At 27.8% G+C, this 10,423-nt stretch overlaps 1 protein-coding gene across 2 annotated transcripts; it reads right to left on the bottom strand.

The window, feature by feature from the left end:
* Positions 1-1,626: 1,626 nt before the first annotated feature.
* LOC126841499 (uncharacterized) lies at positions 1,627-7,034 on the bottom strand. Of its 2 annotated transcripts, none has more exons than XM_050578016.1 (12): positions 6,949-7,034; positions 4,722-4,785; positions 4,612-4,641; positions 4,459-4,521; positions 4,277-4,345; positions 3,911-3,940; positions 3,671-3,700; positions 3,559-3,582; positions 3,337-3,387; positions 2,967-2,996; positions 2,546-2,632; positions 1,627-2,195 (listed from the first exon to the last, which is right to left on the bottom strand). In XM_050578016.1, exons 2-12 carry the CDS (start codon positions 4,777-4,779, stop codon positions 1,915-1,917), a joined length of 753 nt encoding a protein of 250 aa, XP_050433973.1. In that variant the 5' UTR covers positions 4,780-4,785; positions 6,949-7,034; the 3' UTR covers positions 1,627-1,914. The 2 variants fall into 2 exon arrangements, with proteins under 2 accessions (XP_050433973.1, XP_050433974.1); XM_050578017.1 differs by having other exon boundaries at positions 2,967-2,993.
* Between the last annotated feature and the right edge of the window lie 3,389 nt (positions 7,035-10,423).

Here is a 10,423-nt window from a genome sequence, read left to right as displayed (position 1 = left end):
TACAACTTAGATTGTACTTAGGCTGAGAGGCATCTGTCCCTCGGAATTTGCCTTGTATGTGTATGTAGAAGCTAGCCTGATAAATCGGAAAACACAACTTAATAAATCATTGTAGTGATACAACAGCCACTATATATTTAGATAACATGTGATTTGGTCCAACACTGCTAAGAGGGCATTAGCCATCCCTAGAATTTTTCTTATTCGCCCTCTCTTGAAAATACATGTATTTTCTACGTTCATTATGTTGAGGTGGTATCTGCCTATTACAGGCGTTCGGCTTTCCTGATTGCGGCACGCCGTACATTTTTGAAAAATGAACACAATATATAGTATAGTTCTAACAAAATATCATTAACCCTTCCTAATCAATTTCCAAGCATTTATTTCGCCTTTTGCGGTGTGGATCAGATTTTGCCCTAAGACTTAAAAATAATTAACCTGAGAAATTAACGTGTAAAGCATTATTATTGTGGAAAGTATTGTTAAGTATAGTTGATCGCGTAAGATACCTACGTCGTATTTTGTTATTCGCTTTTTTGTCAAGCAGAGCTAGTGAAAACATCTGGCCATTATGTACACTGCACATTATAGCTGAGTCTCGATAGCAAAAACAACGGCTAACCAAACACAGAACCAACATTTACAGTAAATATTAAATTAAATTTTCTTTTTTAAATTTTGATAAATTTCTCAGGGATCTCTTAGAGTTTTTAAACGGCCTGGAGTTTCGTAGAACTCCCCTCTCCCTTCCATTTTATGGGAGCTGATAGGTAGTTTTTTAGAAATATTTTAAAGGGGCACCGGAAAGGTAAAAAAACAATTTTTATTATTCGAGAAAAAAACACGTATATATTCTTATGGAACCGTTTGTCTTTATATTATCACAACGAATCGACAACAGCACAACAACAGTATGCGGTTTGGTTTTTTACCTGCAAAAAAAAATCAAACGGCGACTAACGCCTAAGAAAACAATTATCGCCCTTTCCGACATGTGAAATTTAAGTTTCATAAATATTTCTAGACTCGTTGAACAAAACAACCGAAAGTACTTCAACAATATTGCTCACAATTTACTAAATTTTTCTAAAAAATATACAAATATTTTATGCATACTCCAATAACAGAGTGGCACTTGCTATGACAATTTGTGCTTAAAACTATATTTTTAGTATAAGGGTGGACGCGAGATTAGGGTTAGTCGTCTGTCTGTAATGAATTGTAGTCGTTGATACATATATGTATATACATATTGGGGTGGTCCTTAAAAAGTCGATGTTCGAATTTTAACCTTGACCCCTAAAAAGATTCTAAATACAATAAAAATAACATCCAAAAAATTTGTTTTAAAAATTTTAATTTTAACCAGTGCCACAAAAGAGTTGAAGTTTAAATGGGATTTAACATAGGTTCTCGACACTTGTGCACAAACCAATGCACCTAATAACTTTTTTCTTATTCCTTAGTTTGAGCTGAAGTTTTGATGGTTTTAAATATAAGTTATGATGAATTATCTATTAGAAATATAAACATTGAACTTGTCACCCAAATTTGCACAATCATTTAATAAAGGTAAATATATAAGGAAAGGATTTAGAAGCAGTAATAAATAGTTGAAACAGATTAGATGAAAAAATACATTTTCACTTATTCGGTAATTATTTATTTTTTTGGTAGACATGACATGATACAGAAATAGACGTATAGCATTACGTAATTACTGTAAAAAGAAAATGTAATATGTGAAATATGTTATTGAAAAAATTCCAAGACGGTTGTTTTCCCGTCAGCTTAAATATATGTATAATATTTTTAAATTTTTGATTTTATAGTGTATAAAGTGATAATAATAAGATAAACTTTAATATATTATGTAAAGAACAGAATACGGATGCCAGTGTTTTTCTGACATTAGGTTAGTATGTGGGGTCGAACTTGTGGATTGCCACGTTGTAATTGTGCCTCGAGTGTTTCTCTTCGTTGGTCATCTGAATCAATTTCAAACCACGTGCCTTCGATTTTCCTGTATCCCTTTTGGATATCATTTATGTCCGTTGTGATACATGTACGGCTAGATGAGTCGATATCAACTTGTTTTATGTATGATTGAGGAGATTGGGTACTAAAGTATATTCCTAGCAAACGACAGTTCGCTATTAAGGTCTCAATATCATCTACCCGCACAGATTCACCTAAAAAGTTTTGAACAAATTTTAATTTGCTAATATTAGCTTACTAGTTTACTAATTTTGTTTATGGTATGGGATACAACTATCTGATTTGTCAATACGAAGTCATAAGAAAATAATACAACAAGCATGGTGCCGTATTGAACAGCCATGGTATTTGTATTACATGAAAGTACGAGTAAGTATTTATAAATTATTTAGTTAATTGTTAAAAATTTAATTCAGTTATATCCAATTGTTCACATTAAATTATGAAATATACATATATATATATATATATATATATATATATATATATATATATATATATATTAATAGCGTTAAATACTATGCAACTCCATAATAATATTTACCCAACATACGACGTCCGATTATACTTTTTAAATACCAAGCAACAAATTCTCTTCTCGTGTTTACAAGTTGTTCCAATGTCCGTGCATCTATGAAAATAATTATAAAAGAATGTGTTGCCAAGAAATAATTATGATAAATAATATATTATTCGCTAATTGTGATACAACTAACTTTTCGTACAACCACATATTATTGTCGAACCTCAGCAAATGTACTATTTCTATACTTCAAATCCCAAAGAATTTATTACCTACACACTAACACTGTAGTCTCACTTTCTCTCCCTCTCTCCTCAACAAAAAGTTGAATTTATTATAATTGTTTTCCGACATAAAAAATAAAATAAATAAAATTAAGCAATGATCAACTATAAAATAAGCTTTTAAGTCGATTTATGAATACCAAACAAATCATAATTACAAGTATAACGGCCTCCTTCCATATCAACTGCTGTAACAAACACATCAAACATCAAATTATTTTGCAGTTTACAAGTCGTGGTTTATATATTTTAAACATAAAATTCACGCTATAATTGATCTAATTAACCAATGGTTAATTAGATCAATATTAATTAATGAAAAATATTATTGTTTAAATGAAAACTTATATCTTATAACGATTTTTAAATAAACGGTTTAAATTTTTTTCGAATATTCTTAAAAGTTTAAACATAAAACATATATAGCTCTTTGACATCAATTTTTCTATTAGTTTTTTTATTGAAACTAAAAGAATATGTAACTATTTTTTTTTTTAAATTTAAAAATACATTATTTTTTATACTTACCTACTACACTACTTAAGTCTTTAAGCATTTTGTCGAAGAATAGATTGGCTTCTAAAATTAAAAACAAAATACATTTTAATGTACCCACATATATTTTATTATTGAAACCGATATATCATAATGGTATTTGTCAATAGGTACATATTATTATTCTTAAAGTAATTATAAACAATAAATATGCTAGAAGTATAATAAATATTATTTATAAAAAAAGGTTTTTACTTTGCTTTGATTGACCTGGAGGTTCTGAAATGAATACAAAAATCTTGAGTGCATATATGATATCAAACAACTGTTTGGAAACGATTTCATAAAGAGCAATGAAAATTATTACCTGGTATTCTCAAGAGAATTTCCATATGGTCTGAAATTAACACAAAAATTAATGTTATTGTATTTAATTTTCTATTCTATTATAAGCAGAAAGATGAATTTCAAGGAAGAAAAAACATGTGTGCTAAAAATTTGGAAGAAGTATGCTCCACTGTATATTCAATACGACGAGTCTCTTTAGAGAATTCAATAGGAATGTAATATTGGAAATAATTTTATATAATTTAACAAAATCTATTACCCGGTACAGCCAACAAAAAACAAATTTTGCCTGAAATTAACATTAAATAAATAAATAATACTGAATGGAATTTGCTATAATAAATTATTAGTTATTACAATATATATTTATAAATTATAAGACGAATGTCAAAGTAGAAAAAACTATATTATATAGACTAGTTGATGCAGTTTAGGCGATAAGAATAAAATATAGTAATCAGACGAGGTTGATAGAGCTAACATAAAGCTTCTTTTCAAATTTCGGTGAAAAACATAATAATTATAAAACTCATCAGTTGCATAAAGTGAAGTTTTTATATAATTTTCAAATATTTTTTTCTACTATTGTCTTGATGTTTTTTATTATTATTATAACTATGATTACAGAAATTTTGGTAGTTAAGTTCATCATTGATATCCTCAACCATTGTCTCAATTAGATGCTCCAATCTATCTAAAATAAACAAATAAAGATTTTTGCTATACTAAAATATTAAAACTAAATCAAATTAGGTAAGACAAAGCTTCTATATATATTAGTATATTATTTGGAGTATAATATCTTACTTGCTCCAGATCTACCTCGTACATTTAAATCATTCCTACGAGAAGCACGTATAATGCCCATATCTGTGATACATAATTTAAAAAACATGTATAAAAACGGTGAATTATAAAAACTTAAAAAACATTTTTTTTTAAATTGAAAATGTTACTGACTTGTAAGGTGAATAAAACCCATATAATTATCTGTAAAAAAGTGTAATATTGTTTTTTTTCTTCAAATTTTAACTATGTTAAGTTAATAACTGTGAAAATAAAATAACTACCATAAACTGCCAAAACTTCCACGAGGAATAATGATAATAATGAACAGAAGAGTTTCATTTTTATCTGCGAATAATAATAAATAAAAAACATTTTATATTAGTCTTAGTTACCTCCGGTTCAGAGACGAGAATGTTATAGTTCTGAGAGGCCGTTTTAATATTTTAAATATTATATATATATATATATATATATTATTTTAACATTTTTCTACTTGACCCACGAAATTTCCTAGACCACTAACTGATTTGTTTGTATATTTAATAGAAATTAAACTCGAAAGGTTGACTATTTGGCCAAAATTACAGTAATTTTACTATTCCGAGGATTGCTCAAAAATAAAAATAAGCCTGTTGACTATTTAAATAGCATAGTAAAAACTTAGGTTACTCTGTTCAAGATAGAAATTAGGTAAAAATATTCAGCTAAGTGTTGTGTGATATTTATTTATGCGTTCATTTCAGCCATGCCTTCGGGGTTGTTAATATGGGTCGCCGCTAAGAATCCAGGGTGTGGTCACCCATCCGGGATGAAGTAGCAACGGACACAGCTTAACCTCAAGTGCCCCGCGGCTTCCGAGGTGTCCACTGCGCCACACCTCTGTTGTTATTAGAGTCAGATTTACATCCACTTAATTTCCAAGCGTCTAAACTTGACTACGCATAATGGTTATTATTCAACCCATGAGGATTTAAAGCGAAACTATTAGAGAGTTAACAGTGGAAAGAAGATAACGTTTTAGAAAATATCAAATTCGTTTTAAAAAAATAGTTATTACCGTTATAAAAAATATTAACATATATTTTCAAACAATACACTACTGAATACTGGAATTGATGAAATTGTATAAATGGTTTTCTTAATAGCTCACAGAAGTAGCGTCTTAATAATGAAGTAAAAAAAGGAATATTCAGCAAAATGATTTAGCTTTTATATGTATTAAATTGATTTTAGCGTTTTGTTTTAAAATCGTCCAAATTAACGACTTAAAATCATGCAAAAAAAATTTTCCTTTAATTTTAACCTAATTTTTAAAAGGAATATTAAAGTTTCTTTTTTGTACATTGACTTTTTATTCACTTAAGACTAATTTTTTTTAACGATGAACAAAAAAAACAAAATGCACGGATGGTGAAAACCTATTTTTTGTATAATATTTATATAAGATTTATAATGTGTGTACAATTATCTAACAAACAATAAATTATAAATGCTTTTTTGTAAGTCAAATAAGAAAATAGATTTTTCCTTCATTTTAGCATTAAAATGTTTAAGCATGTATAATGGTTTTTTATATTAAATATCGGCATTTATTTTCTAGACCGCAGCTACGCTCTTATAAATATAGAAATCATTATTTGCAAATTTCTGTAATCCTATTTTTATATTATTTGTGGTTTAATAATCAATTTTTTTTCATTTGGATCATGACTAATATTTTTCTTAAAAATTCTTTAAAAGAAAAAAAAATTGTTTTTAATTTTGAAATTTTATTTTTAACAATTAAAAAAAATTAAATTTTACACTTATATGAATTTAGTTCCCTACAAAGTTATTTTTTTCATCTCTATACTGTTCAAACTTTTTGAGTTTCGATTGAAACTCTAAATCATTTTGATGAATGTTTCTTCTTTGAGTTGGTACGGACGAAATATTTTTTTTAATTTCTATTAATCTTGGTGTATGTATAAGAGATCTACTTTTGTGATTTATTATGAAAACGATTTTAAAAACCGTCCATTTTCAATACACATCCGTAAGTACACTTCAAGTCAAATATTGAAAAAAACCAAAAACAATTATAGAATTGTCTCCAAAATGTGGATTGTGTAAAACGATGATCAACAATGGATAATAAAATAACTAGAAATAAAACAATTTTATCATAAAATTAGAGTCTTAAATAAAATATTTTTGTCATAATAAATCTTGGCCCACTCCCGTTAGTAGACGAAAATATTTGATTTAAGTCTCTGATATTATTATAAAAAATTTTAGATATATAAAAATAGTCAAAATCTATTTTTTTTGAAAAATGACTTAAAAAACCTCTATTTATGAAACAAAAATTAGTGGCAAAAATTTCAAAAAAGTAAAAATCTTATATAAGACCAAACGTAGTTTAAAAAAAAATTTCAAAAAAATTTTAGTAGTTCATGCCGATGACCGGGTGGTTTGACTCAGAAAGCCCCATAGTTAAACATTTTAGTGTTTAATGAGAATACTTACTTAAAAATTGTAGTCTTGGTAAGAGGTTCTTGGACAACAAACAGGTTGTTCAGATATTAAAACTAAATGTACTGCTTGCGACTTATGGCTGGGCTTATATTTCGACCAGAAAATCAGAATTATAATAGGCTTTTATTTACACGGCTGGTTCAATTTTTTTTTTGTGATTTATCGTGACATACCTTACTCGGAAAGCGGCGTTTAGACTATTTTATTCTACACACTACTCTTAAATAAAAAAAATATATTATTCGTCGGAATAGTATTTTTTTTTTAAATTTTACTATGGTTTCACAAAAACTGTTTCAACGGTTACAAATATTGAAATTTGAAACAACCCTAACGGTATTGAAATACTAAAATTCGAATAACGTAAATTATATTATGATGTATTATAATTAATTAGAATTGACTAATCCTTTTTCTGCAATAATTTAAAACAAAGTGCCTTATGCTAATTATGTTTAATCTAGAACAAAGACCAGACCTTTGAGTTGTTAAACGATCTCGAATTAATTGATTTGACGGCTTTCGGTTTAGTTTATGGTTAGGATCACAAAATTGTGTAAAGTAAGAGTTTTAAACAACCTCAGAAAGTTTACTACTATACTACCTAACCTACTTTGATTGTAAATAATAATCAACATTTATTATTTACAACATTATATTTGTCTACAAATTGTGAATAACAACAATATGTCCATATTCTACGAGCCCTGACCCCACATTGCTTTTTTATTTTTTAGTTTAAAATTGTTCAGACCTAAACGTCAAAACAGTTCACGAAATAGCCATAAGTTTGCATTATAATGTGCATGAGTGCATTTTTAGGTAAAACCTGTGTACAATAAGTTAACAAATGCAAACGTTTTTCAGCCGAGTCTGCAACCACGAAAGAGCATTTTCATGTCTTTTTGAAGTACCGAAAAAATGTAGAGTAGTGGTGGAATTATAGATAATGATATAGTATATTAAGAAGCAGTAACAAGCTAGGATATTAAAACATCAAGTTTCTGGCTAATATTGACATGTTTAATATCTGGCTTTAAACAATTCATAAATAATTTGGGCCCTTAAACTATTTTGAATTTATCGGAGGGGTATAAAGAAAATACACACTTATCGATAATAATATCCCAAATGAATCATTTCTTACGAGCAATAGATTAGTTAAGTATCATGCTAATCAGTTCATTACGTTGGAAAGTATAATCATGTCGGTTGTGTTTTTAGCGGGTTGGTTTCCCTAGTATTATGTAGAAAATATTATTGGAACACTGCCTACTTATAACTTATTTATTTTAATAGTTTCTCGTTCGTTTCATTGTACAAACAAAACCCCAAGGTTGTATTTGATGTAAATAATGAAAAACGTGTGCGAAGATACGCACTTGTGCCAAAATACGTCTCTTTTACATTAATCTTTGTATAGGCAAACTTTTATACTTAAACTACTCGCCGTAAGATTAAGATATACAATAAGTTAATTTTTTAATTTTTTTTTTCTCTATTTTCAATAAGAAGGGATGCACTTTTTAGAACGATATCGATTTGCTTAAATTACAAAGTATCAAACCGCGTATTGAAATATTTAACTTGTAAAATACTGTTTTTTTGGTGTATTTGACTGTCTAAGATTACCCGTCGCCTGTAAAACAGTTGTTCACATAATAAAAACGTGTACTGCCATGCCCCGACCCCACTGTGCTGGCTTTTTATACTTAATATTCTTGCACATAGAAAAAAAATTAATCTGAACAACTCATACCCGACTTTGTCATTGAAAATGTTCATGCCTTTATCGATGAAAATAATTTAATGTAAAAAAAAATGATTTACCTTAAAACTTTACCGATCCGGTTTAACGGTAATATTCTTTTCTTAACGTGCATATATTCAAAATGTAGATACTTCCTATTAATTAAGATAATATGGTATTAAGTCAAAACTTAATCATGAGAATCGAATTATTTTGTTCTCTGCACGATATGATATTGCTTAAAATTAGGCATTTGATTTTTTTTTTGTTATCTATTACATATTTTATTTCCTGACCTAAATCCCTAAAGCTACTTGTAAAAGTGAAAAAAAGAAAAAAATTCTATCCCTTTAATGGAAACGGTTTAAATTCCTCACAAATTTGGAATTAATTGTACTATTTCTTAGAATAATGCCAAAATCTTAGTAAATTATTTAGTCGTTATTAAAATATGAAAAACAATACAATACTTATTATAAGTCTTAATTGGACGCTGCCATTCGATGAAATAATAAAAAACTATACCTACTAATAACTGTCCTATATCTACACTGTATTTTCCCCTTAGCATTTTAATTGAATTTAAAAAAAAATATTTCTTATGACGTACATTGTCGGTTTTGTTTTATGTTTTAGTTAAATAAGTTTCTATTAAAGTAAATAAAAACAGGAACAAGTCAATTTGAAACAGTTAAAAAAAATGAAGCTATTAGAGGTATCAACAAAACCGACGTTTAAATAAAACCTTTCAAACGTGGATATTTGTATGTAAAAAAACAATAATCCAATTTATCTAATAAAACAATTAAAATAAAACAAAAAAGTCGTTACAACGTATTACGGCTATAATAGAAATCGATTAAAAAAAATGTCAAAAGGCTACGGCTCCTTTCATTCATTTTATAAACTTCAAAGCACAATCAAATTCTATTTTACCAAAAATAAAAAAAACATGTATATCTAAATTTATATGTATATTATATGCATATTATACCGGTTGCTGTAAGAAATTCCATAATCACCCCTCCCTAAATCCTCTTACAAAAGGGGGAAAAATTACAATGACCTTAAAATAAAATTGTATAATAAAAAACTGGTACTTGAGTATCAAAACTCAATATTATTATTCTGAATAGATGTCAATAAAAATGTTTTATTGATTTGATATGTTTTTTTTTTCAAGATTTAAGGTGTTTATGTTAAAATATACAAAATCTGCAAAAATCGCAGTTTTCCACTAATTAAAGAAAAACTGTAGGTCTGAATTTTTTTTCGTTTGTTATGGATACATATAAGTTCTAACTCCTGACAAATTTTCCACTTGAAGCTCCTAAAATTACAGCTAAAACCTAAAAAAACTTGAACCACCTCTAGGAAGGTGGGAAATGGGTATACATATTTTAAATTTGAAACTATTTACGTATAGGGGCATGCAAAATAAATATTCCTTATACATTTCCACTCGATCTGACTCTTTTTCTCGAAATTATAGCCAGAAAAAGTTCAACCTTTCTTAGCGCCGCATCAAAGCTAAAAACCAAAAATGATTCACATAAATTGTTATTTTTTTAGTAAATCGCCAATAAGTCGGGTTGGCCATGTATTTCTCGAGACCTTGAATTTGTTATCATCTTTTGAACGTGTAAAAAACGATTCGTATATTTTCATTTATGTAAACAGTGTAAATGGAAACCCACGTAGCAACAACCAAGTGTT

Source organism: Adelges cooleyi, unplaced genomic scaffold, assembly GCF_023614345.1.
Source record: "Adelges cooleyi isolate 19-005CV unplaced genomic scaffold, UGA_ACOO_1.1 ACOO_flye_CR_arks_rails_tigmint_CR_PRNA_384, whole genome shotgun sequence".
Taxonomy (NCBI): Eukaryota; Metazoa; Arthropoda; class Insecta; order Hemiptera; family Adelgidae; genus Adelges; species Adelges cooleyi.
Note: the sequence above shows the minus strand (reverse complement) of the source record. Positions and strands in the feature narration are given on the sequence as shown.

What these genes read in the sequence shown, in the direction of transcription:
- LOC126841499 (XM_050578016.1), bottom strand. Translation starts at nt 4,779, where the DNA reads ATGAAACTCTTCTGTTCATTATTATCATTATTCCTCGTGGAAGTTTTG. An exon ending in ACTTAACTACCAAAATTTCT is followed by an intron (nt 3,941 to 4,276) that starts GTAATCATAGTT and finishes TGTTAATTTCAG; the next exon opens with GCAAAATTTGTTTTTTGTTG. An exon ending in GGAAGGAGGCCGTTATACTT is followed by an intron (nt 2,633 to 2,966) that starts GTAATTATGATT and finishes TTATTTTCATAG; the next exon opens with ATGCACGGACATTGGAACAA.